This window comes from Thamnophis elegans, chromosome 11 (genome assembly GCF_009769535.1).
Source record: "Thamnophis elegans isolate rThaEle1 chromosome 11, rThaEle1.pri, whole genome shotgun sequence".
NCBI lineage: Eukaryota > Metazoa > Chordata > Lepidosauria > Squamata > Colubridae > Thamnophis > Thamnophis elegans.
Window position 1 is genome coordinate 12149596 of NC_045551.1, and position 27413 is coordinate 12177008.

The 27413-nt window shown below is 42.1% G+C and overlaps 1 protein-coding gene across 3 annotated transcripts in view; it reads left to right on the forward strand.

Moving 5' to 3' along the window:
* The window catches only part of SELP (selectin P), a 53456-nt gene that overhangs the window by 19509 nt on the left and 6534 nt on the right, over positions 1 to 27413 (forward strand). For 2 of the 3 annotated variants that reach the window (XM_032226137.1, XM_032226139.1), the window contains 9 exons: positions 2142 to 2327; positions 3069 to 3254; positions 3980 to 4165; positions 6508 to 6693; positions 6946 to 7131; positions 17860 to 18045; positions 19452 to 19637; positions 24006 to 24191; positions 25249 to 25371. In XM_032226137.1, coding sequence (XP_032082028.1) covers positions 2142 to 2327; positions 3069 to 3254; positions 3980 to 4165; positions 6508 to 6693; positions 6946 to 7131; positions 17860 to 18045; positions 19452 to 19637; positions 24006 to 24191; positions 25249 to 25371 — 1611 coding nt within the window. The remainder of the gene's footprint in view (positions 1 to 2141; positions 2328 to 3068; positions 3255 to 3979; positions 4166 to 6507; positions 6694 to 6945; positions 7132 to 17859; positions 18046 to 19451; positions 19638 to 24005; positions 24192 to 25248; positions 25372 to 27413) is intronic. The other variant, XM_032226138.1, reaches the window with a different exon arrangement.

The following is a 27413-nucleotide window of genomic DNA, read 5'->3' on the forward strand; positions in this document are numbered from 1 at the left end:
TGTGCATGTGTGTATGTAGGTGTGTGTATGTCTGTATGTGTGTGTATGCATGTATATGTGTATGTATGTATGTATGTATGTATGTATGTATGTATGTATGTGTGCATATATATCAGAGGTGGATTCCTACCAGTTCGCACCTATTTGGTAGAACCGGTTCATCAAATCTACCGAATCGGTTAGAAGAGGTTCCACCAGTGGACCCGGAAAGCAGGCCACACCTACAGAAGAGGTTCCAAATTTTTTTGAAACCCACCACTGATATATATATGCTGGTCTTGTTGTATTTGGGTCTTTTCCTGTGTAAGATTGAGATTGTCTTGGCAACATTTCGGCGAGGTCCCACTCGCCATCTTCAGGCTGGTGTTTTGGGCTTCATGTTTGTGTGAGTAAAGTGGTCGGAGCTGCCGACTCTCTATAAATCTTGGTGGGGGTGTGTGGAGTGTCTCGGCAGTTGCGTAGGAATGTGAGGTCACATAAGATGGTGGCTCTTTAGACTTCAAGTTTCTCATAGGTCCTGGTGAGCAGGAAGATTTCCTCCCCGTAGAGGTAAGATATTTGTTTTCATAGATTTTCACGGGTGTAGGTATGCTGGTCTTGTTGTATTCGGGTCTTTTCCTGTGTAAGATTGAGATTGTCTTGGCAACGTTTCGGCGAGGCCCCACTCGCCATCTTCAGGCTGGTGTTTTCGGCTTCTTGCTTGTGCGAGTAAAGTGTTCCTATACAGTATATAGGAACAGGCGTACCAGTGCTTTTTGGGAGCACCGGGTACTCTTCCGGTATGGTGCTCTGGAGGGCCCACCTGCCCACCCACGCTCCTTACCGGTATTAGAGCTGTTCGGAGCTTCTGCGCACAGAGCGCCTGGTGCCTGCATGATGCTTCGCTAAGCAGCTGGAGCATTGTGGAGGCATCGTGGATGGTAAGTACACAAGCGCACGCTGCGCGCGTTCATGTGGTGAATACTGGGCCCCGTTGCACCATACCGGTTGCAACGGGATCCAGAACCCACCACTGATTGTATGTATGTATGTATGTATGTATGTATGTATGTATGTATGTATACCTTTCACAACATGCAGGTTTACTATCTCAGTGAATAACGGTTAGCCATTTAAAAGTGGATTTGGAAAATGTAGGTTGATTCTCACTATCCTTCCTTCTTCTAGTCATTCATTAAAATAAACAACGCTCTCTTTGCTTAAGGTGTTGGAAATAATAATCCTGGCAACCTGATCCTAGAACCTGATACATCTTCAGGGAGACCGGAGGTGACCCAGTTCCCTCTCCCACAATTTTTGGGATGGTGAAAGCATTTTTGCTTTAGTTAAAGATCATTAACTGATAGCCAATACATATCCTTTTATGCATATCAGGAGAGAGCAACTGAGTGGTCTAGCAGTTGAAAAGTTTTTTACTTTAGGTAATTAAAAAATATATCTTATTGAATGATTATAGCAGTTAGCAATAGCAGTTAGACTTATATACCGCTTCATAGGGCTTTCAGCCCTCTCTAAGCAGTTTACAGAGTCAGCATATCGCCCCCACAGTCTGGATCCTCATTTCACCCACCTCGGAAAGATGGAAGGTTGAGTCAACCTTGAGCCTGTGAGATTTGAACCGCTGAACTGCAGATAGCAGTCAGCTGAAGTGGCCTGCAGTACTGCACCCTAACCACTGCGCCACCTCGGCTCTTTATCAGATCAAAATGGTACATTGAAACTATGATATAGTAGTATGCTGCTTTTAAACCTATGCTTACATGTCTTACAGCCCCTCTTATTTCCTTCTCTGTGTACTATGGCTATGACCCCAGGATTCACTGTGTGTCTGTATCTTTCCCAATATTGCTGAAGTCATGCTGTATTGTGTAAAATTTGGCAGCTTGCAGTTCCTTTGTGACAAGCATAAACATGAAAGATATTTATAATAATAAAGCTATACTTTTGTGTTATAGGCTAAATATATTTCTATGAAGTTATAATTTTGTAAAGTAAGAACATAATATATGTACTAAAAATACGTTTTTGTCTCCAGTGTTCTAGGTTTTCAACATAATAAAAGTATTGTTAATGACTTCAAATTTTCAAAATGTTTCCATCTTTAGTGGTATTAAAGCATTGTATATGTTTTCTGCCCTTAGCTGTCCAGTGCCAGCCATTAAATATCCCTGTAAATGGAAACTTCAGCTGCAATCATATCCACGGGGAATTTCATTACCAGTCTAGTTGCAACTTTAAATGTAAAGAAGGTTTTCTGATCAACGGAGCAGAGACCACTATGTGTGAAGCATCTGGAGCATGGAGTGCTTCAGAGCCAACCTGCCAAGGTTTGAGGCTTTCTATTTCTCCTCAATTCCAAGATTCTGGTGTTAGGGATCACAACTGAGTAATAATTAGTAGGTACTACAGCAAGAAGATAAGGAAGCTTTCTTAACTGATTTATCGCATCCCCATTCTTACAAAATTTACTAGTTGTTCTGATGTCAGGTTTCAAAAGCCAAGAAAGACATGTTGCAATTCTTTTAGACTTTTAGAATCTGGAGCCTAGAAGTACACAGCATTACGCTATGCTGTTACAGATAAAAAAGTAGTGGGTATATTAAGTTTGGAAAAGATCCTTTCCATAGGGCAGGCCTATGCTTTGAGAAGTCAATCAATCGGTGCAATAATTTTTACTTCCAGGAAAATGTGTGGCTATCCATAGGATTAAGTTAGATAATTTGTGTCATAAAGATGTTTTACAAATCCTGAGTTCATTGAGAAATTATCAGGCTGGTATGAGGGAAGGGTAGGAACATTGGGACATGTAGTAATAATTTATCATTCCCATTTATTTAACATATAATCATTTGAAAGTATTGTCTTTGGCATAGTCTTTTTATACATGTTTTATGTATTCTAATTCCATTCCATTCCATTTTCTTTCTTTCTTTTCTTCCTTCCTTCCTTCCTTCCTTCCTTCCTTCCTTCTTTCTTTCTTTCTTTCTTTCTTTCCTTCCTTCCTTCCTTCCTTCCTCCCTCCCTCCCTCCCTCCTTCCTTCCTTCCTTCCTTCTTTTTTTGCCCTTAGCTGTCCAGTGCCAGCCATTAAATATCCCTGAAAATGGAAACTTCAGCTGCAATCATATCCACGGGGAATTTCATTACCAGTCTAGTTGCAACTTTAAATGCAAAGAAGGCTTTCTGATCAACGGAGCAGAGACCACTATGTGTGAAGCGTCTGGAGCATGGAGTGCTTCAGAGCCAACCTGCCGAGGTTTGAGGCTTTCTATTTCTCCTCAGTTCCAAGATTCTGGTGTTAGGGATGACAACTGAGTAATAATTAGTAGGTACTACAGCAAGAAGACACAGAAGCTTTCTTAACTGATTTATCGCATCCCCCATTTTTACAAAATTTACTAGTTGTTCTGATGTCAGGTTTCAAAAGCCAAGAAAGACATGCTGCAATTCTTTTAGACTTTTAGAATCTGGAGCCTAGAAGTACACAGCATTACACTATGCTGTTACAGATAAACAAATAGGGGGGAAATTAAGTTTGGAAAAGATCCATTCCATAGGGCAGGCCTATGCTTTGAGAAGTCAATCAATCGGTGCAATAATTTTTACTTCCAGGAAAATGTGTGGCTATCCGTAGGATTAAGTTAGATAATTTGTGTCATAAAGATGTTTTACAAATCCTGAGTTCATTGAGAAATTATCAGGCTGGTATGAGGGAAGGGTAGGAACATTGGGACATGTAGTAATAATTTATCATTCCCATTTATTAAACATATAATCATTTGAAAGTATTGTCTTTGGCATAGTCTTTTTATATATGTTTTGCTTTTATGCATTCTAATTCCATTCCATTCCATTCCATTTCCTTCCTTCCTTCCTTCCTTCCTTCCTTTCCTTCCTTCCTTCCTTCCTTCCTTCCTTCCTTCCTTCCTTCCTTCCTTCCTTCCTTCCTCCTTCCATCCTTCCTTCCTTTTCTGCCCTTAGCTGTCCAGTGCCAGCCATTAAATAACCCTGAACATGGAAACTTCAGCTGCAATCATATCCACGGGGAATTTCATTACCAGTCTAGTTGCAACTTTAAATGCAAAGAAGGCTTTCTGATCAACGGAGCAGAGACCACTATGTGTGAAGCGTCTGGAGCATGGAGTGCTTCAGAGCCAACCTGCCGAGGTTTGAGGCTTTCTATTTCTTCTTAATCTCCATTTCAGGATTCTGGCATTAGTGAGGAGAACTGAGTAATATTTGGTAGGTACCGCAAGAAGACAAGGAAGCTTCTGATTAATTTATCACATCCCCATTGCTACGAAATGTACTAGTTGTCATGACATTGCCAATACTGTCCACTGTATTTGTAATAGCATCCTTCTCCCATGCATTGGAGATAATCTGTTTTGGAAGAAAACTGTCATCCCTGGCAATTTTCAGAGTTCTGGGCATTCCAGAATGCGTCTCCCTTCCAAAAAAGATGCTCCTCGTGTAACATCATTTCAAAGGTTTTCACGTTCTCAGATTCTCATTTGATTTTACCTCTCCTTTCTGGTCAGAACATACTGGCCACTTAACTATTCTCAAAGGTATTTTGCACACAAATTAGGGATACAGGTAAGTTATTTTGTTCCGTGGCACGACAAAACCGCGGTCCACTAAAGCGCGCCCGATTGAAGCGCGTCGCTGACGTCATCAGCAGCGTGACAACAGCGACCGCGGAGAAAAAAGGGCGCTTTAAAAAGCGCTTTGAAAACAAGCCGATTCAAGTTAAGGTAAGGGTTAGGTTTAGGGTTAGGGTTAGGTTTAGGGTTAGGTTAAGGTTAAGGTTTAGGGTTAGGTTTAGGATTAGGTTAAGGGTTAGGGTTAGGGTTAGGTTTAGGTTAAGGGTTAGGGTTAGGTTTAGCGTTAGGTTAAGGGTTAGGTTTCGGGGGGTTAGGTTTAGGTTTCGGGGTTAATTTTAGCTTTAGCGCTCACAGCGTGCTTTTTTCGTCACACTGTGATGATGTCAGGTACGCGGTTTCGTCGAGCGCGCTTTAGTCGAACGCGGTTTTGTGGTGGAACCATTTTGTTCTCTTTTTATGAAGAAATCTTTATCTTTCTCTATGTCAATGACATTCATGAAATTAAGGAGGAGGAACCTGTGGTTATGTAGCAGTTATAGACTGGCAATCATGAATTGACTGGCTTCATCAGGAAACCTCCCAGCATTTCCCGACCACTGAACTAGAGAGAACATAATGTTATAAAAGTAATCCAAAAATTAATAATCCAAGCATAAACAAATGTGAACACTGGGCCCTACTAATAAAAGGGAATTCAATGTAGAGAAAAGTGAAGTCTTACACTTAAGCAAGAAAAACCAAAAGTACACATATACTGTGTGAAGTACACTGGGTGAAACCAGGCTTAATAGCAGTAACTGTGAGAGGGATCTCGGAATCTTAGTGTGCAACCAATTAAATATGATGCAATACAACATAATAATGTGCAGCGGCAGCCATAAAAGTCAGTGCAATCCTAAATTGCATTAACAGAGGGATATAGTCAAGATCAAGTGTGGTACTTATGCCACTCAATAAAGCCTTAATAAGACCACACCTAGAATAATGCTTCACCACACTATAAAAAAGAAGTTGAGACTCTAGAAAGAGTTCAGAAAAAAGCAACAAGGATGATTAGGGGAATGGAGGCTAACACATACAATGAAACGGTTGCAGGGACTGGGCATGGCTAGTCTAGTGAAGAGAAGGACCAGTGGAGACATGACAGCAGTGTTCCAATATTTGAGGTGCTGCCACACAGAGGAGGGGTCAGCCTATTTTCCAAAGCACCTGATGGCCAGACAAAGAATAACGGATGGAAACTGAATAAGGAGAGATTCAACCTGGAAATAGGGATAAATTTTCTGACAGTGAGAGCAATCAACCAATGGAACAACTTGCCTTCAGAAGTTGTGGGGGCTTCATCACTGGAAGCTTTCAAGAAGAGATTGGGCTGCCATTTGTCAGAAATGGTGCAGGGTCTCCTAGATGACCTACAAGGCAGTGGTGGGTTGCTAATCCCGTTCCAACCGGTTCGGTTGGAACGGGGTCGTCGTCGTCCTCGTGCACGCACGCAGTTCACGCACGCATCTTAGCGCCTGCGCGATGCTCCAGCTGCTCACGGAGAATCGCGCAGGTGCTGTATGTGCCATCCATCTGCTCGCGGAGAATCGCGCAGGCGCTGTATGTGCCATGCGCCTGCGTGGAAGCGCAGAAGCCTTCAAAGACCGATAAGGACCGCGGGCGGGTGGGTGGGCCCTTCGCCGTTCCCGGAAGTTACTTACTTCCGGGTTCGCCGACCAACTGGTTCGCGGGGACCGCCGCGAACCAGTTGAAACCCACCCCTGCTACAAGGTCCCTTCCAACTCTGTTAATCTGTATCAGTGTCTAAACATGGTTTCCTTTAAGAAAAATCTATCATAAAACTGAGCCATGCTTAAAAGTCAATATTTTTTTATCAAATCTGTGCCTTTTTTTTTCCAGTTATGCAATGCCACCTTTTGCAGAATCCTAAAAATGGGGAGATGGCCTGCTCTCACCCATTTGCAGAGTTTGCTTACCAATCCACCTGTCAGTTTGCATGTGAACCTGGCTTTCTCTTGAATGGAACAAACACAACCTCCTGTTTGGCAACCAGGCGTTGGAGTTCTCCATTACCAGCATGCCATGGTAAAGTTCCTTCACCTCACCTTGATTTTTGTTGCTGTTTTCTCCAATGAAATTTAATGTTTTTCTGACATTAGCCAGCTCTTTCAACTTTGGACAGTTTCAACTTAAACACAATATTGTAATCTGGAAATCTCGACTTTGGAGATATGTAGAAATCTCCACTTTGAGGAACACTGATTTCATTCTTGGACTTTCTTTTGGAATGATTGGGCTGGCTGTTCTTTCTTTCACCAACAATCTCTCTCATTCTAGTTATTGAATGCTCAAACCTGGATACTCCTCAAAATGGAGAATTAAAATGTTCTCATCCACATGGAAGTTTTGCTTATAATTCCAGTTGTGCCTTCTCCTGTGATGTGGGCTTTGTACGCATTGGAACAAGTCAACTTCAGTGCACACATTTGGGAAAGTGGTCTGCAGCCACACCCAGTTGTGAAGGTAAATAGAGAATACAGTCTTGGCAGTTAGATAGGGAATCCAGTGCTGTGTAGATGGTAATGTAGAACAAGAAACAAATTAAACTAGGAAGAAACCATTATTATTATTATTATTATTATTATTATTATTATTATTATTATTATTATTATACAATTGTATCACAGCGGCCAGTTGTTTCGCCGGATTTGGCATTGGTTACTAGTCGGGCCCCACCCAGGGGGCCTAGGACGTCGTAACGTATTTTCGTAATATGCGTGCAGATCCAAGCAGTGCGGCTTTTTGCATTTGACTGATGGTGATTTTGTCAATTTTTAACTGTTTTAAATGTAATTCCAGTGCTTTTGGAATAGCACCCAGTGTGCCAATTACCACTGGAATTACCACTGCTGGTTTGTGCCATAGTCGTTGAATTTCAATTTTTAAGTCCTGGTATCTTGCGATTTTTTCATGTTCCTTCTCGGCGACCCTGCTATCACCTGGTATTGCGATGTCTATGATTGTGACCTTATTTTTCTCAACCAGTGTGATGTCTGGTGTATTATGCGCCAGTATTTTGTCGGTTTGTATACGGAAATCCCACAAGATCTTGACTATCTGATTTTCGGTGACTTTTTCAGGCTGATGTTCTCACCAGTTTTTTGCTGTTTTGATATTATAATTTTTGCACAAATTCCAATGGATCATCTGTGCTACTGAATTGTGCCGCAATTTATAATCAGTCTGCGTGATTTTTTTACAGCAGCTGAGTATGTGATCAACAGTTTCATCAGCTTCTTTGCAAAGTCTGCATTTGGCATCATCAGAGGATTTTTCTATTTTGGCCTTAATGGCATTTGTGCGGATAGCTTGTTCTTGCGCAGCCAGGATTAGTGACTCTGTTTCTTTCTTTAATGTACCTGTTGTTAACCATAACCAAGTTTGTTCACTGTCCACTTTATCTTTTATTTTTTCCAGAAATTGGCCATGCAGTGCTTTGTTCTGCCAACTCTCCATTCTTGATTTTATCACATCTTTTCTGTATTCTTGTTTCGTCTGTTGGGCCTTCAGTAGATTTTTGTTCTTTACTTCGATTAATAGATGTTCTTGATTTTCTTTTAAATAATCAGCCAGTCCATGTTTTTCTTCTTCAACTGTTTGCTTCACTTGTAATAATCCTCTGCCACCTGATTTTCGGGGCAGATATAGTCTATCAGTATCACCACGTGGATGTAAACTGTAGTGCATTGTCATTACCGTATATACTCGAGTATAAGCCGAGTTTTTCAGCCCACTTTTTGGGCTGAAAAAAGCCGCCTCGGCTTATACTCGAGTCTACAACTGGATCCGGCAGTGCTGTTGCCTGTTGGAGGAGGAGGAGGCGAACCAGCCTGCCACCGCCGGCCACCGCCACCCCGCCGCTCTTCCCGCCCCCTTCCAAGCCCCACAGTCCAGCGGACGCAGCAGAAGCAGCCCCGGGGCTCCGCTGCCGCTCCCTGCATTTTGTGGACGGGGTCTCGCAGGAAGGAATCCCCTCTCCAAGGGATCCCTGTCCAGAAAATGCGGGGAGTGGCAGCGGAGCCCTGGGGCTGCTTCTGCTCCGTCCGCTCCTCTCTGCTCTCCTGTCGCCAGCTGGTGGGGCTGACCCTGATCCATAAACACTGCCGAATTCAGCCTCGGATCTTTGTCGGGACCTCTTTCTGGTCCACCTCTGAAGTCCATATTCTCCATAGTCTCTCAAACTGCTCCCCCCCACCTCCAGTTTCTTCCTAGTTTGATCCCACGCGCCGCTGACCTAGGAACCGCATACCTGCCAGCAGTTTTTTCAGGCTGCTCCCAGATGGGAAGGGAGGGGGATTGTATTAGCCAAAGGGGGGAAAGTGAGCGAGCGAGCGAAGCAGTGGGAGGGGGAAAGGGTCCCTGTGAAGCCCTGCGGCCAAGGAGCGCTGCCTGCTTTTAAAGAAAACCTGGAAGGGGAAGAGGGCGGGTTTTTTCCCCTCAGTTGTGAGGGCAATGCTGCTCGCGACTTTCCCCTAAATGTTGGAGAAAACTTTTCACCGCTGTCCTCCTCGGCTCATTTGGGAAGGACGATTGTAACAGGTTGAGATTTCCTTTCAAAACAAAACAAAACCAACCCCTCCCCCGGTCCCAATGTTTCAAACAACCCCCTTTCCTGCTGGGAAGAGCCCAGCCAACCCCCCCCGTCCCTTCCCATTCGAAAGGGAAGCTCGTATCACCTTCTAGAGAAAGTGGCAAATGCCCTCCGTGACTTCCTTGGTTTTTCTCCGGGCTCTGCTCTTCGGCATTGCCCTTGGGGAAAACTGCCGCGGTTTGTTTCCTTGAATATATTAACAGGCGCGTGGAAAGCAACTAAGCCAAGGAGCGTACGTAGTCCAGCCAAGCGAGTCTAGTTTCCTGGGGTCCCTTGCTCGCTCGCTTTCCCCCCTTTGGCTAATTTGGGCTTCTCTTTCAAAGAAAGAAAAAAAGAAAGAAAGAAAGAGGAGGAGCCAGGGTGTAGAAGGGGTTTACAATCCCATCTGGGAGCAGCCTGAAAAACTGCTGCCGCGCCACGCCTGCGCCCCAAACAGAGCTGGGTCCAATCAGCCTTTTTTCCCCTTTTTATGCCCTGTCTCAGACGTGCAGGCGCGCATGCTGTGAACTTGCCCACTTAGACGTCGAGGTTGCCGCGTGCACTCTTGTATTTTCCCCTTCCTCTTACGTGTCCCCCTTGGTGCAGCGGGCTAACGCTGGTGAAAGGAGTGGGGTGGACACAACTGGTAAATTATAACCACAGATTTTAATCCTATTTAATTTTTAATGGTATCAAATTTAGCTATAAGAAGAGAGAAAGAAAGAGGGAGTGTGTGCACAGGAGTGTGGATTTTCTAAAAATCCCATTGAATCCAGAGGAGGGAAGAGAGAAAGAAAGAAGGAGTGTATGAGGGTGGGAGATTTCCTAAACCCCATTGAATCCAGAGGAGGGAAGAAAGAAAGAAAGAAGAAGTGTGTGCACAGGAGTGTGGATTTTCTAAAAATCCCATTGAATCCAGAGGAGGGAAGAGAGAAAGAAAGAAGGAGTGTATGAGGGTGGGAGAACGACAGCTCTGATGGTGATGACTGCGAACTCAGTGATGATGACAATGTCTATGCTGATAACCTCACACTAGCTAATGCTGAAGCTCTGTTTGGACATACAGATGATGAGGAGGAATCCAGTTTTGAAGGATTTTAACTCTTATGTTTTAGCTTGGTTGCTGAATGAGCTAAGGTTTTTGTACATTTAAAGTTATTGTTGATACCATATTGTTTTTATTGACCCTCTTTTCCACTTACAGAGCTAGTTATTTATTTATAAATAAATAATATTTATTTATTCAAAAACATTATTGGTATCTATTTTTATTTTTGAAATTTACCGGTAGCTGCTGCATTTCCCACCCTAGGCTTATACTCGAGTCAATAACTTTTCCAGCTTTTTGGGGTAAAATTAGGTGCCTCGGCTTATATTCGGGTCGGCTTATACTCGAGTATATACGTTTCCTGGTTTTTCGGTCCAAAAGGTCCAAATCAGCTTGTGTCCAGTTAACTATACCAGCTGTGTATCTTATAACTGGTATTGCCCAGGTATTTATGGCCTTGATTGTATTTCCACCATTCAATTTAGATTTCAAAATTTTCCTAACTCTGTTGGTATACTCTCGCCTGACAATAGTTTTTACTTCTCCATGCTTGATGTTATCCAACTGCAGAATGCCTAAGTATTTGTAGGCTTCATTTTCTTTGCATTTAATTAATTGGCCATTGGGCATTTCAATTCCCTCACATGCAGTGATTTTGCCCCTTTTTATGGATACAGTGGCGCATTTTTCCATGCCAAACTGCATGAAATATCGGTGCTGAATACTCGGACTGTGTTTGTCAATGATTGGATTTCTATTTCTGACTTTCCATAGAGTTTCAAATCATCCATATATAGTAAATGTGAAATTTTTTTCAGCTTCTTTGGCTGTTTGGTAGCCTAATTTCATTTTTTTTTAAGATTACTGATAGTGGGATCATTGCGATGATGAAGAGAAGAGGTGAAAGTGAATCACCCTGGAAAATTCCTCGCTTGATATTAACCATTCCGTAGATCTCATTCCCTACTGCCAACTCAGTTCTCCATTGTTTCATCGCCTTTTCAGTAAAGGATGTAATATTTTTGCTAATGCCAGTTGTTTCTAAGCATTTTATGATCCAACTATGTGGCAGTGAGTCAAATGCCTTTTTGTAATCAATCCAGGCCATATTCAAGTTCGTTTTTCTGTTCTTACAATTTTCTAATATCATTTTATCAATTAGAAGCTGATCTTTTGTGCCCCTGCTCCTTCTTTTGTTGCCTTTTTGCTCTACTGGCAAGATGTTGTTTGTTTCCAAATAATCCATCATGTTATCTGCAATAATGCCTGTGAGTAATTTGAAGGTTGTTGGCAAGCATGTTATTGGTCTGTAGTTTTCAGGTGTTGTTCCCTTAGTTGCATCTTTCTGAATCAAGTATGTTTTTCCAGTTGTCAACCATTCATCAATTTGGCCCTTTTGTAAAATTTCATTCAGTTGCCTGGCCAATATTGCATGTAAACTGGTCAGATATTTGAGCCAGAAACCATGTAATTGGTCCTTTCCAGGTGATGTCCAATTCTTTACCTTTTTAACTCGATTTTTGACCATCTCAGTTGTTATTTCTAATACTTGCATTTGTTTGTTGCCAATGCTTTTCTCAAAGTCATGTATCCACTTTGCTTCCTTGTTGTAGTCCTTTGCATTTCCCACAATTCTTTCCAGAATTCAACTGTGGCCTGTTTTTCTGGTTTTTCACTTTTGGTGTCACCATTTACATTAAGACTTGATAAAAACGCCGTTGGTCTGATCGAAATTGCTGATTTTGTTTATATTGGATGATTCGTGCCTCATATCTTTCAATTTTTCTAGCTGTTGCTGTTATCTGCTGTTTTACAATCTCTACAGCTTCATTGATGTTTCTTGTATCCAATCTATATCTCCTGATTAGCCGATCTCTGATTTTGTTGTTTTTAAGCCGTTGCTCATGCATGTTCTTTAAGTTACTAGCATCTGCCCTTAATTTTTTGATTTTTTGTTCTAAACGGATTTTCCACTTTGGCTTTGATGCTTTTTCTGTTGTGTGACTAGGTACTTTAATTTTAATGCCTAGTTCATTAGTGACTATTACAGCTGCGCTGTACATTAACTGGTTTGTTTCCAAGATGGATCCCGATTCAATTGTTGAAAACACTGCATTAACCATTTTCATGATAGGGGCCAAAATTTTCTTAGGCACAGTTTTTAGTGATGGTAAACGTTGCCTTTCCTCATTAAGCAGAAAATGCTCCATGATCTTATCCTTCAATTCTTTTTGTTTTTGAGTTAGTTCATCAGTTGGTTCAGTGATAACTGGTTCTAGTGGTGGTGGTATTATTTCCTCCCCGAGAGCTTCTTCTGGGAGTTCTACTATAATGTCTTTAGTTGTGTCTTGAATATCAGTTATTTCCGCTTGTGATATTGTTTTTGGGGTTTTGCAATTTGCCTGAATTTCCTCATGTTCAACTTCACTAAACACTTTATTCCGTATAATAAATCGCCTTTGATCTGCTAGTCGTTGTTCACTAACATTTGAATGTGGATATTGTTGTTTCCATAATTCATACATTCTCTTTAAATAGCCTCTTTTTTCTGGCTCTGAGTTGTAGTAACAGGCCATTATGGCACGGTTTTCATCTGCACTATATTTTTGTCGTTTTGTTGGCTGGTCCACTTGTAGCCCACTTGTCGACGGATGTCCAGGGACCCCAACATCCGCCGCGGCCCTTGTTAACCCGCGCAACGACCGATGCGGTATGGAATTCTTATTTGTTTTTTTCACCATATTGTATGGGTTGGCGGGGTTTTTTTTTACGGGACCAGATGCCAACCTGACCCCAACCTTCCTCCTTTCTCATCCGGGCTTGGGACCGGCAATGGCGGAGTTGTTGTTGTTGTTATTATTATTATTATTATTATTATTATTATTATTATTGTACAATTGTATCACAGCGGCCAGTTGTTTCGCCGGATTTGGCATTGGTTACTAGTCGGGCCCCACCCAGGGGCCTAGGACGTCGTAACGTATTTTCGTAATATGCGTGCAGATCCAAGCAGTGCGGCTTTTTGCATTTGACTGATGGTGATTTTGTTAATTTTTAACTGTTTTAAATGTAATTCCAGTGCTTTTGGAATAGCACCCAGTGTGCCAATTACCACTGGAATTATCACTGCTGGTTTGTGCCATAGTCGTTGAATTTCAATTTTTAAGTCCTGGTATTTTGCGATTTTTTCATATTCCTTCTCGGCGACCCTGCTATCACCTGGTATTGCAATGTCTATGATTGTGACCTTATTTTTCTCAACCAGTGTGATGTCTGGTGTATTATGCGCCAGTATTTTGTCCGTTTGTATACGGAAATCCCACAAGATCTTGACCATCTGATTTTCGGTGACTTTTTCAGGCTGATGTTCATTATTATTATTATTATTATTATTATTATTATTATTATTTTTAAATAATCTTTATTGGTTATACATTTTTTTAAAGAATAAAACATACAAATACAAATACAATTTTAAACATACAACCCCCCTCCCCCCCACGGTGACAGTCATTCACAGCCCAACTTTTTCCCCCCCCTTCCTCATTGTTTAGTCTCTAAGCAGCATCTTCTCGTTACAAAGTTCAGGGATCTATTACAATACCCATGTTCACTTTTAGTGCCCATTGTGAACAACTGCTATTTAACTTTCCCCGTTTTAAGTCCCTGCTGTTCTCCTTGTCGCCCGCATATACCATAGGTTCCAGCTAAGATAATGTTCCGTTTCTCCTTTGTCCCTCAGCCAACCCGTCATTCTGTCCATTTCTGCACATTCATAGATCTTTTTAATTATGGCATCTGGAAGAAACAATTATTTTATGTAGTACAGATTTTTATACTGGAGGAAGGAGATGGAAAAGGGTATGTGTGGGGGGGTTGTGACTTCAGACTTGTAAGACTGATGTCTGCCCTTCCAGGTAAATCAGACACGAAACACAACTAGATAAACAAATTCTATTTTATCATAAGGCTACATTAAAATAATTTTTAAAGTCTGAAGGTACAAACTTCCCTCCTCTACTTTTAACTATTTGATCCATAAGGGTGGGTCCTCTCTTCATTTCTTTCTTTGACCATTAAGCCATTGGGGGGCTCCTACCTCTCCTGTCTGATTGCTTCCTAGATAGCATCTCTTCCTCTTTTTCCGCAAGGTGATTCATAATTCCTTTACACTTCTCTTGCAATCCAATAAGAAAAAAAATATCCAGGTGACAGTATGGACTTCAGATTTCTATATTCCTTTTTGAGTTTTAAAACATCAGCTAATTTCTTTTGTATACCCAATGAGACATTCTTTTCCAAGTTATTCTTTTGCTCTGTCATTTGTAAATCCACTTTCAGTACCATCTCTATCCTGTTAGGTAAAATTTGTTCCATATCTGCCATTCAGTAACATCTTTTGGACAGAGTCTATCCATGGAGGCAGGCATAATGACTGTAGACATTGTGTCAGCCTTCCTAATCTCTAAAAAAGATCTATTTATCACAAGAAGCTTTATGTTCTTTATAATTAATTTCAAAATATTATAGTAAAAGTTTCTATACTCCAAATTTACCTGGCCCTTAGGCTGTTTATAACTTTGTAAGACCACGGTCTTGTTTAGTTTTTGGTTGTTTATTTTAAATTCTTAAGTTTATGATTAATATTTTATTTCATTCAGAATTGAAGGCAAACTTATCATGTTTATGTTATCTGAAGGTCTCTAATAGCCTAAAAATAGTTTCCAAAAGTGATTAGAGAGTGAGAGTTTTTTTATCAGGGCAACTTGGTCTACCGAAATATAAGCACACTGCATACTGCTTCTGCTTTCGTCTTTCAGCCCCAATGATTAGAGAGTGAGTTATAGGAAACTTTGTGCCCTTTAAAAGGCACCAACTATGGTTCCAAGTAAGAAAGCTATTCTTGTCATTTTCCAGTGTTTACAAGCATAGGAAACCACTATCCTGCACTCCTGCACTCCCCTCATGGGAAACTGCTGTCCAAAGCACATGTAGGCAATTTCCCATCCTTATCTAATCCAGAGAGGTTCCAAAGAATTGGTAAACTCAAAGGTTCTTTCAACATTTCTCTGCTTTCACAAAAACCTCTTCAGTCCATCTATTCCTCCAAATTTTTAAAAGCAGGAAGGGGGCCCGAGAGCAAACCATTTAAGAAATATTGCTGTCATGTAAACACTAAGGAAATAGCAGTAGCAACAATGGAATTTCATTTCCCCCCCCAAATTTCACACTAATCTTATTCAGAATTTTGGGAATATAGCAACCAACTAAGTGGCTCCTTGGGGTATACTTTTCTATGTCACAAGAAAGATGGAACATAACTTGGATACCAGTAAGTTCTAGCTGTTTATTTTGAAATAAGGGTGAAGTTGCAAAAGTCGACGGATTTAGATACGTGTGCATAAGCAATTCCCTATGTATGTAATATAAACGGTTCCACCACAAAACCGCGGTGGACTAAAGTGCGCTCAACGAAAGCGCGTACGTGACGTCATCACAGCGCGACGAAAACAGCACGCTGTGAGCGGGAAACTTAAAAATAACACGAAAACCTTACCCTAACCCCCCCAAACCTAACCCTAAACCTAACCCTAAGCCTAACCCTTAACCTAACGCTAAACCTAACGCTAACCCTTAACCTAACCCTAAACCTAACCCTAACGCTTAACGTAACCCTAAACCTAACCCTAACCCTTAACCTAACCCTTACCCTAACCCTAAACCTAACCCTTACCTTTATGTGAATCGGCTTGCTGTAAAAGCGCTTTTTAAAGCGCCCTTTTTTTCCTCGGTCGTATTTGTCGCGCTGCTGATGACGTCAGGTACGCGCTTTAATCGGGCACGCTTTAGTGGACCGCAGTTTTGACGGGTCACGATATAAACACAATACTGAAACTGTTCACATTTGGGTATCCTTGAGGCATGTCAGATGCATCTCCTGTTAATTCAGAAGCACAATAACAAAGATTTTTATCTAACACATCTGAAAGGCCTCAGATTAGGGAAGCATGAATTGTTGCAAAGTTGCATTCCTCTCTTTCTTCCCAATATACATTCATGAATACCAGATTTAGAGGGAGTGAACTACAGTTGCTTTTCATCTTTAGTGTTAAAGCAATGGATGTTTATGCTGGAATAATTCTTGTGGCTGGGAAAGATATTCACAGTGGCCATGATCTTAATGATACAGGTATTTGACCATTGCCCTAGTAGATATCTCTACATTGATAGCATAATCAATGGAAGAATGGCTCTATATGGATAACTGTAACCGTGACCCGACAAAAGGGCGAACGACAAAACCGTGCCCAACTAAACCGCGTCGCTAAAACCGCGATGTCATCAGCGCGGCGACAACAGTGCAGAGACAACAGAGCGGAGACAAAAGGGAGCTTTACAACAGCGCTTCGGCAGAAAGCCGATTTAACTTAAGGTAAGGGTTAGGTTTAGGGTTAGGTTTAGGGTTAGGTTTAGGTTTAGGGTTAGGTTTAGGGTTAGGTTTAGGGTTAGGGTTAGGGTTAGGGTTAGGGTTAGTTTTACAGTGCGCTTCTGTCTCCGCACTGTTGTCGGCACGATTCAGCGCTCATTCGTTGGAGCGCTTTAGAACACGTGGTTTTGTCACCGCGGTTTAGTCGGGCGCGGTTTTGTCGTTCGCCCTTTTGTCGGTGAACCGATTGTAACTACTGTGGGGACAAATGAAATAGAATGTGATTTTTGCTTTCAATCATCTACTCCACCTCCCAACAATGATAAGAAATGGAACATAATCATTCAGAACTCTAGCCATTTTTCAAAGTCTTATATAAACACTTATGATAAAAATGGAATAGAGCTAATGTTTTGCCTGCTGAAACCAAGGTCCTATTTTCAGTAGATATATTTCTTGTTATAAGAATCTTAAACTTTAGTTGAGAGGAATGGTACCTTTGCCTGAGATTTTGGAGAACAATTTTTTTATCAGTTGTATTAAGCTCTGAATCATGTATGTTCTACTTTCTTCGTTTTAAGGAAACATCCTCAGTGCTACATATTTTGTTACATGAATACTATATTAGTGTGTGTGTGTGTGTGTCTATGTAGTAATTGTACACATGTAATCTGTTTCAATTGCTGAGTGCCCAATATTACACATATTACAGGTAGTTCTCGCCTTACAACAGTTTATTTAGGGACTGCTTGAAATTATAATGGCACTGGAAAAAGTGACTTAGGATTGTTTTTCATAGTTACAAGCCCCATCGTGATATGGTCTAAATTCAGACGCTTTGCAACTGTCCCATATTTATGACAGTTGCATCTCCTGGGGTTATGTGATCCTTTTTGCAAACGTCTGACAAGCAAAATCAATGGGGAAGCCATATTCATTCAATAACTGTGTTACTAACTTAATAACTGCACTGATTCATCTGTGGCAAGAAAGGTCAGAAAAACAGGGCAACACTCACTTAGTTGTCTCACTTAGCAACATAAATATTGGGTTCAATTTGATCATGAGAACTACCTTTGTTAAACATCCACATATAAAGTATATATACAGTTTATTGTATCCACAGCTTTGCTTTGTTCATTTCAGCTACCAAGTGCCCATTTCTACAAAGGCCTGCAAATGGCCATTTAAAGTGTCTTCACCCTCATAGCCATTTTGCATATGGCTCCAGTTGCAACTTTTCCTGCAATGCCGGTTTTCAACTGGTTGGGCAAGCAACACTTGATTGCACAGCATTAGGAAACTGGACTCAAGAAATGCCTTTCTGTAAAGGTCAGTATTAAGCACACTTTCTGATAAGGAATGCAGAATACACTATCTGAAGCCAACTGAGAAATGAATTGTCAAATTCAATGCTTGGCACATCTGTAAAGAAAAAACTAGAGTGAATCTGATCATGCAGCCTACACTGTAATGCAGTGGTGCGTTTCAAAAATTGTTGGAACCTACTCTGTGGGTGTGGCCTCCTTTGTGGGAGTGGCTTGCCACCCATGTGACCGGATGGGAGTGGCTTGCTGCCCATGTGACCAGATGGGAGTGGCTTTCCGCCCATGTGACCGGATATGAAATTATGAATTAGTACTTAGGTCGGTCCAAGTAGCTATTCAGAAGTTAGTGGTTAGAAGCAATCGTAAAGCAAGATATGGAATTAAAACCAGAAATATTTTGTTGGCTATTTGAAAGGGAGTATAATATATATTTAATTTTACCCATGTTAGCAGCTGCTGGAATTGTGTTTGCACAACAGTGGAAAAACAGAGATATAAATGAATAAATATTACAATGTGCAGGAATAAATAAATTGACAATTAAAATCAAGAAGGCTTTGAATACTTTTTCACGTGGGATTGGTTTTAGCAATTGCCAACTAACGGAAACAGAAATTAGAAATCCAAAAGAATGAAAGAAAACACCAATTATGTAAGGAAAGGTCCCTAAAATGTATAAGAAAATATTACTAGATCATTATTAATGCATAGATAACTGAAGAAAGAAAGAAAGAAAGAAAGAAAGAAAGAAAGAAAGAAGGAAGGAAGGAAGGAAGGAAGGAGAGAGAGAGAGAATGATAGAACTGACCACTTGTCTGGGAAGTAGTAGATAGCTTTGTGAGACTTCAAGCAACTGTATGGGGCTTACTTTCAGAAGAGGTGATAAAACTGTAATAATTAGTCTAAATTTCCTTCCTCTCAACTTGCAAATTAATAAAAATAGTTAAAATACAATACGTCTGCATTGCTGTATCTTCAAAAGAAAACTGACTCTATAGAAGTGTGATTCTGAAAACACCTGTTGATAGAAGCCGAGGTGGCGTAGTGGTTAGAGTGCAGTACTGCAGGCCACTTCAGCTGATTGTTATCTGCAGTTCAGCGGTTCAAATCTCACCGGCTCAAGGTTGACTCAGCCTTCCATCCTTCCGAGGTGGGTGAAATGAGGACCCAGACTGTGGGGGGCAATATGCTGACTCTGTAAACCGCTTAGAGAGGGCTGAAAGCCCTATGAAGTGGTATATAAGTCTAACTGCTATTGCTATTGCTATAAAAGACAGGAGTTGAAAGTAGCATAATTGCTTTTTTACAGTATGGAACTGATTGAGTGAGAACATAATTGAACAATATGCATTATTTGATTCATCCAAGATGATGATGTAGTTTATTTTAATGTGCTTGTACCTGTTTTAGCTGTCCAATGCCCACCCCTGAAAAACCCAGAGAACGGCAAAGAAAATTGCTCTAATCCTTATGGACATTTTGCATATTACTCCAGCTGCACCTTCTCCTGCGACTCTGGGTTTGAGTTAGCCGGATCAGAGAAGCTGAACTGCACAAATCAGGGAAACTGGACTGGAGAGACACCCATCTGTGAAGGTAGGTTTAAGAAAACATGTGGGTTGAAGGCTAGAAATTCTCCATCTCTATCATGGTGGTTCATCTCCAAATCAAATGTAGCCTTATTTTTAAGAGCTGGAAAAGAGCTTCAGAAAATGAAAAATATCATTCGTTGAGGATTGCAAAAAAATATAAATAAAAGTATTTAATTTTCAGTAAGTCATTTTTTTTATTTCTATAATGCCTTTGGTCTTATTTTTGTAGCCATTATATGACAGATATAGATACATAACATAGCTTACTCTTACAGCCTGTTTGAGGAAGCTTCTTGGTTCATAATTCCAAGCAAGCAGCAGAAATAACAAATTTGAGACCTTTCCACATCTTAGCAACAGAAACACTTTCTGTATGTTTAGTTTATTGCAAGTATATACAACAGCATTTTATTTTATTTTTTTGGATTTAGAAAACACCCACCTCCCAATGACTCTAGGTGCCTGACATAATCAAATAATCAAAATAAAAATACAATATTGTTACTTTTGTCGTTACTTTTAAAGCCCTACATGTTATCGGACCTGGGTACTTGAGAGACCGCCTCCTGCCAATTACCTCCCTACGACCAATTAGATCCCACAGATTAGGCCTCCTCCGAATTCCATCTGCCGGCCAGTGTCGGCTGGCAAATCCCCGGGGGAGGGCCTTCTCTGTGGCTGCTCCGGCCCTCTGGAACGATCTCCCCGTTGAGATCCGGACCCTCACCACCCTCCAGGCTTTCCGCAAAGCCATTAAGACCTGGCTGTTCCGGCAGGCCTGGGGCCTCTGAATCTCTTAGCCCCACTTAAGGGTATGACTGTTGCTGTTTTTTACTATGTGTTTGTCTTTTTATTTTTTTATTTTGTATCCCCCCTTCCCTCTTTGATTGTTAGCCGCCTTGAGTCTCTCGGGAATAGGGTGGCATACAAACCAAATCAATCAATCAATCAATCAATCAATCAATATGAAGTAATATACCAAAGCACATATACAAATGCTCTATGCAGAACACATTTATTTTTCATTGATTGTTCTTTTTTCCCCTCCCTTCACCTCTCTCCCATAAAGGAACAATCCTAACTGAGACTTAAGCATTTAGCACCAAAGAAGCAGTGCTGTTCTAAAATCAGATCAAATAATACATTCCAGTGATAAATGATAGGTAGAATATGAACTTTCTGCAGAAATGAGGCAAATAATTTTAAAAACTTAAAATAAATCAGCAAGTTTCATACAAGTGGTTTTAATGGTGTTTTTTTTTTTTTTTGGCTTAGCATCTAATATTCCCAGATATTTCTAGCTTGTGAATTTAATGTGCAGCAACTGATCAGTCACTAAAGGCCTTCTCCTTCACTTTTTATGTCATTAAAGACAGCTGTGTCTTCTCCTGTGACATGAGTTTTAAAAGAATTGGATCCAAAAGGCTGAACTGTACGTCCACAAGAGAGTGGACAGGATTTGCACCATTTTGTGAAGAACTTACCACATTGAGTGCTATATCCTGCTTGAAATGCAGGAGGGAAACACCCACAATCAAAATATTAAGCTTAAAGAGCACAACGAATTCCATAGTTCAACTACGTATATTCTCTTCTATTAGAGAAATTGTACACGAACAAAATATATTAAGATGGTTTCCTATTCCACTTCCTGTGACTTATGGGAGACTTCTGCTCCTTCTTGGCTTCATGCCACATGGCTGTAATGTACGTAACTGTGAAGGCAAAACACAGGAATCTGGTAGCACCTTTTCCAATTAACAAATATTATTAACAGCCACGTGATTTTGTGAGCTTACTTCAGCAGAAGCACAAAGTGGCCAGACAGATGTAGGATTTAAACTGGGATAAGTTTGGGATGGGTGAAAGGAAGATAGCTTCTATTTAAAACAAATCACATGCAACTTATCATAGTTGTACTATATTAAAAACCTAATATGTTACCAACCCATTCCGAAAATGGGACCAAAAAGGTGACATTTTTTTTTATATCTGTGAGTACAACACTTTCTCGCTCAATGGTTCTATAAACTAGTAGACCTTTTTAGAAAAGCTTCACTCAGTTTAAATCCTAATCAGTCCAACCCTGATAAAATGAGCTGCAGTCCATTAGAAAGGTGTTGTCAGACTCCTGAATTTTTTTCCCCACCATAGACCAACGTGGGTCTCCTCCAGTGGTGGGATTCAAATAATTTACCAACCAGTTCTCTGCCCTAATGACCAGCTGGGTAGGCAGGGCTTGGTGGTCATGTGATCATGTGGGCGTGGCCAACTGAATGTCACTCAGGTCGATGGGCACTTCGCCTTAGCTGTTACAAGGGTAATAAGGGTTAACTGGAGAGGCAGTTTCTGTAAGCAGGGCAATAAAGATTAGGCTAGAAACAACACCAGAATGTTTCCTTCCTGCCTTCCTTATAGGATTAAAGTGGGAAAAAACAAAAGATTTTTCCAAAAACTGGTTTTCTCTGAACTGCTTAGAAAGTTACCAACTGGTTCTCCCGAATAGGTGCAAACTGGCTGAATCCCACCACTGGTCTCCTCCTATATTAATTGTGAAGGAACATCTAACCCTTTTCAACTTCACATTGCAGTAAAACCATCTGCAAAAGCCCTCCTGGGTAGGATGGGCCACACTAAAGAAGTATTGAGAGGCTTTTTTTTTCTTGCAATAGCATCCTAACTATAAAATGCCCTTTCCAAGAAGCTTGCCTAATTACATGTACTTTCGGGTAAAACCGTAAAAAAGAGCCTTCTTGGGTCAAGCCAAACACCACTATCACCCAGCAGTCTGTTCCTGTATCTGATCAACTGGACGTTAACATTGTAGGGATACTTTAGGCTCTGTGACTGCAGGTGGTCCCCTGGACCCAGCCGAATGCAATTTGAAGTAATTGGTGGCATTGTTTCCTGAAATACATATCCACCTGTCCACTTGTTCATCCTGAAACTGCCAGCCGTCAGGGTCATAGGATGATCTTGGAATCCAGTGGTACACAGGAGGGAGAATTATTCTCTCTTTCAATCAGTGACGTGCGGTGAGGTTTATGGCTGGTGAGGCAGCAATTTTTTTAGACTTGTGGACTTCAACTCCCAGAATTCCACAGCCAGGCATGCTCAGTTCCGATTTAAAGTGACAGCATTTGTTTTTCTCCTTTGCTAAATAAGTTTCCTTCTTTCTTTTTCTTTTTCTTCTCCCTTCCCCTCCTTCCTCCCTCTTTCCCTCCCTCCCCCCTCTCTCAAACACACACACACACACAAAGTTGCACCAGGATTCAGAAAAGTTAGGTTTTCCTCCTCAGCCCATGTTAGCAATACCACTAGCAGCATTTTGGCTGGCAGGTGTAAGTAGAAGTGAAAATTCATTCTGCTGAAAACATTGTTTTTGCTTATGATTGGATAATTAAAATTTCAGAAGACCCAAAGGCATAGTATTAGAGTGTTACATAGTACATAAACTAAAGAACTGTCTCAATATGCTCCCTCCCCCCTCTCTCAAACAAACAAACACACACACACACACACACAGAGTTGCACCATGAGGGTGAAGTTTGAATTCCTCCCCCTCCCTCCGATCCACACGTACCTTTTCCACCTGTTTCAGAGAGGATTTCAACTCTGCTCTTGCCTGCCATCACGAAAAGGAAAAAAAATGTAAAAGGAAAAAGGCAAGAGCTGAGGTCAGGCTGAGCTAGTTGCTGCCAGAGTCACCGTGGATGACTCTGCTTAACTGTTTAAAAAAGCCTCTAAAAAAACGCCCTCTACAGGAGGAGGCAAGAGAACGACGTGCCTCATCTACGTCAGGAATTTTTCGGCTTTTAACCCTTCCTTAACTCGCTCAAGTGATCATAAAACACCAGACTAGATGAGGCACATCGTTCTCCTGCCGCCTCCCGTAGAGGGCGCTTTTTTAGAGGCTTTTTTAAACAGTTAAGCAATAAGCACAGTCATCCACAGTGACTCTGGCAGCAACTAGCTCAGCCTGACCTCCGCTCTTGCCTTTTTCCTTTTACATTTTTTTTCTTTTCATGATGACAGTGGTGAGGCTCTGCCTCCCCTGACTGCACGTCCCTGCTTTTAATAATAGAATCCAAGGTCTGTACACCAAGTTTTCAGCACAACTCTCTCTCCCCCCCTCCCTCCCTCTCTCTCTCTCTATCTCTCTCTCTCTCTCACACACACACACCACATTTAGAATTTTGCCACACACACAAACACCATGTATCCATTACTTTTTCTAATTCCAACATCAGTATCACCACAACCAATATTGTGGCCTTTTTTTCCCCACAATGTGATCCTTTGATCAGCCTTCGTCCATTTCTGAAAGATCCTGTGATCTTTTCTTAATTTTAATTCCTGCCTCCCCCCACAGCCATAAAGTGTCCCCCCCTTAAAGAGACGGAGAACATGAAAAAGAACTGCTCCCATCCCTGGGGCCCCTTCAGCTACCGCTCCGCATGTCGCTTCTACTGCACCGAGGGCTCCACTCTCAATGGAACGAGTAGGATGCACTGCCAACCTGATGGGCGGTGGTCTGCTGAGATGCCTGTTTGTCAAGGTACCGCAATCTCTTTCTATGCAAATTGCAATCATCTGCTCCAATTTCGAAGAACAGTTGCAAAACAAATTCTGCAGTGAGTAGAGTAGGACTTTTGCCAAAGAAGGGTGTATTAATGCTGCCCTCTGCTGGTTTACTCTAATTTTTTTTTCAGAGAAAAAGTAATTTATATTTACTTTCATAACAGTCTCTGCTTTACAGCTGTTGTTATTGTGTCCTATCTTAGAAATATAATGAAGCACTTAGGCAACATTTCAAAACTGAGAGACCGCCTCCTGCCGATTACCTCCCATAGACCGATTAGATCTCACAGGTTAGGTCTCCGGATTCCATCTGCCAGCCAATGTCGGCTGGCGACTCCCCGGGGGAGAGTCTTCTTTGTTGCAGCTCCAGCCCTTTGGAACGACCTCCCCATGGAGATCCGGACCCTTACTACCCTCCCAGCCTTCCGCAAAGCCACCAAGTCCTGGCTGCTCCAGCAGGCCGGGGGGCTTGTGAAATATCCAGCCCCATGGAAATTGTGAATGTTCCGTATTTTAAGGTGTTGTCTTGTTTATTTATCCCCTTCCCTTGTTTATTGTAAGCCGCCCGGAGTCCTTCGGGAGTGGGCAGCATACAAGATCAATAAACTAAACTAAACTAAAACTGAAATATTTAATTTATAAGATGTTTCTTTTGACATAGTGATCACAAAGAATAACTTAGAAAGCACTTACCAGTGTGTTACCAATATGTTTAAAAGCATTGTTTTGCTGTAATATTTATTTCTCTAAAATGACTCATAAAGGAATGCTGAAGATTTTTTAAAAAATCATATCCCCCCCCCCACTCATCCACCCCCATTTTCTAAGAAAGTTTTGCTTGGCACATTTCCTTGCAATGTTACTTCCAAGGGTACAAAGTATGGGGGGCATTGCTCAGAGTCTGAGCTCACGAGAGTTTAGTTCTTGATGTAAATGGATGGAGCTACAGAGCCGATATTAGGATATTGGAGTTTTACAAGAGAAGAATGTGCTTCTAACCTGACTTATTTCATTTCTAATCTATTGAATTTCAGAAAACGCGGCCAATTACCTAAAGCAAGTTTTGCTCTATGCTGCTGGAGTCACAGCATCCCTTGTTGTTTTGATGATCTCTGGGGGTCTGATAGCCCTAGCAATTAAGCGTCTTGGCAAAAGAGGTAAGGAGATTTACACCATCCAATTGGGGATCCCCCTGTTACCTGTGTTTTTATCCTCATGAGCATGAGAGTTCACGTTTTGTAGCATATATAATTATAATAATTAAAACTAAATGCAACTTCCCATTCCGTCCAATTTAAATGCCTCAAGACTGGATTACTGTAACACGCTCTACATGGGGCTGCCCTTGAAGAGTGTTCGAAGACTCCAGTTAGTCCAGAACGCAGCCGCGCGAGCGATTGTGGGTGCACCTAGGTACACCCATGTTACACCTATCCTCCGCGAGCTGCACTGGCTGCCCATTGGTCTCCGGACACGCTTCAAGGTGCTAGTCGTTACTTTTAAAGCCCTACATGGCATCAGACCTGGCTACCTGAGAGACCGCCTCCTGCCAATCACCTCCCAAAGACCAATTAGATCGCACAGACTAGGCCTCCTCCGGATTCCATCTGTCGGCCAATGTCAGCTGGCGACTCCCCGGGGGAGGGCCTTCTCTGTTGCAGCTCCGGCCCTCTGGAACGATCTCTCCGTTGAGATCCGGACCCTTACCACCCTTCCGGCCTTCCGTAAAGCAACTAAGACCTGGCTGTTCCAGCAGGCCTGGGGCTGTTGAATTATCCAGCCCCACTTTAAGTTATGAATGTTGCTGTAATTTTAAATGGTTGTATTGGTTTATGTATTCCCCCTCCCTTTTTTATTGTAAGCCGCCCGGAGTCTTCCGAGAGTGGGCAGCATACAAAACTAATAAACTAACTAAACCTTTCTAAAGTACATTTTATACAAAAAATGTATTGTACAGGAAGTCCTCGACTTACAACCATTCATTTAGTAACTATTCGAAGTTACAACAGCACTGAAAAAAGTGATATAAGCAGCGATGTGATTCAAGTAATTTAATAACCGGTTCTTCCTAATGACTGGCTCAGTAAGCGTGGCTGGGGGGGTGTCATGTGACTGAGTGGGTGTGGCCAACTTGACATCACTCACGGAAAGGTGGGGTGGTGCAGGCGGGCCGAAGCAACGTTGGCGATGGCCAGAGACTTAGTGTGGCAGCGAAGCGCCCCTGTACTTGCCTTTGCGCAGCAACAGCATCCCACTGTTGGCGCACTCAAGGCAGCCCTCGCCTCCCGCCACTTTGGGCTCGGAGCTGAAAGCTGCGTTCAGGAAGCACTGCGGCAGAGACAAGTGGCCGGGTCTGATTCTCCAGCACCCCATCTCTTGCTAGATCTCACTGCCCAACAGTCAGGTTTTTAAAAAAGATTTTTGCAGTATGAAATGGCGGGCAGCTAATTCCGGCCTTTGTTGGTGCAGCTGGGCATGCCTCAGTCGCTCGGGGAGACACGCAATCTGCTCTCCACCCAGAGACGCTGGCCTGCCATAGCAATAGCAATAGCAGTTAGACTTATATACCGCTTCATAGGGCTTTCAGGCCTCTCTAAGCGGTTTACAGAGTCAGTATATTGCCCCCAACAACAATCCGGGTCCTCATTTTACCCACTTTGGAAAGATGGAAGGCTGAGTCAACCCTGAGCCGGTGAGATTTGAACAGCCGAACTGCAGAACTAGCAGTCAGCTGAAGTAGCCTGCAGTACTGCACTCTAACCACTGTGCCACCTCGGCTCTGCCATGTTCACCACTGCTGCCTCATGGCCTGCCCACTGACCCAACCTGACCCGCGCCACTGCCTCTGTTGCTTTTGCCACCACATGGCTGAAATGGCCTGCCACCTGTTCTCGCAGCGCCTTGTGCAGCACCGTGAAATTTAGCGCACTTCACAATGGGGGAGATGGGGGTCCCCTCCTCCTCCTCCTCTAGTGTCCATTATAACGCGGAGTCACAATGCGAGCTTGCCCCACTCTCCCCTGACAACAGCAGCGGTGTCAGCTGGGTTGGGTCAGCAGGCAGGCCATGAGGTGGCAGTGGCAAAAACATCAGGCCAGTGTCTCGGGGCGGAGAGCAGGCTTCGCGTCTCCCTGAGCAACCAAAGAATGCCCAGTTGCATCAACAAAGGCCGAAAGTAGCTGCCTGCTCTTTCCTGCTG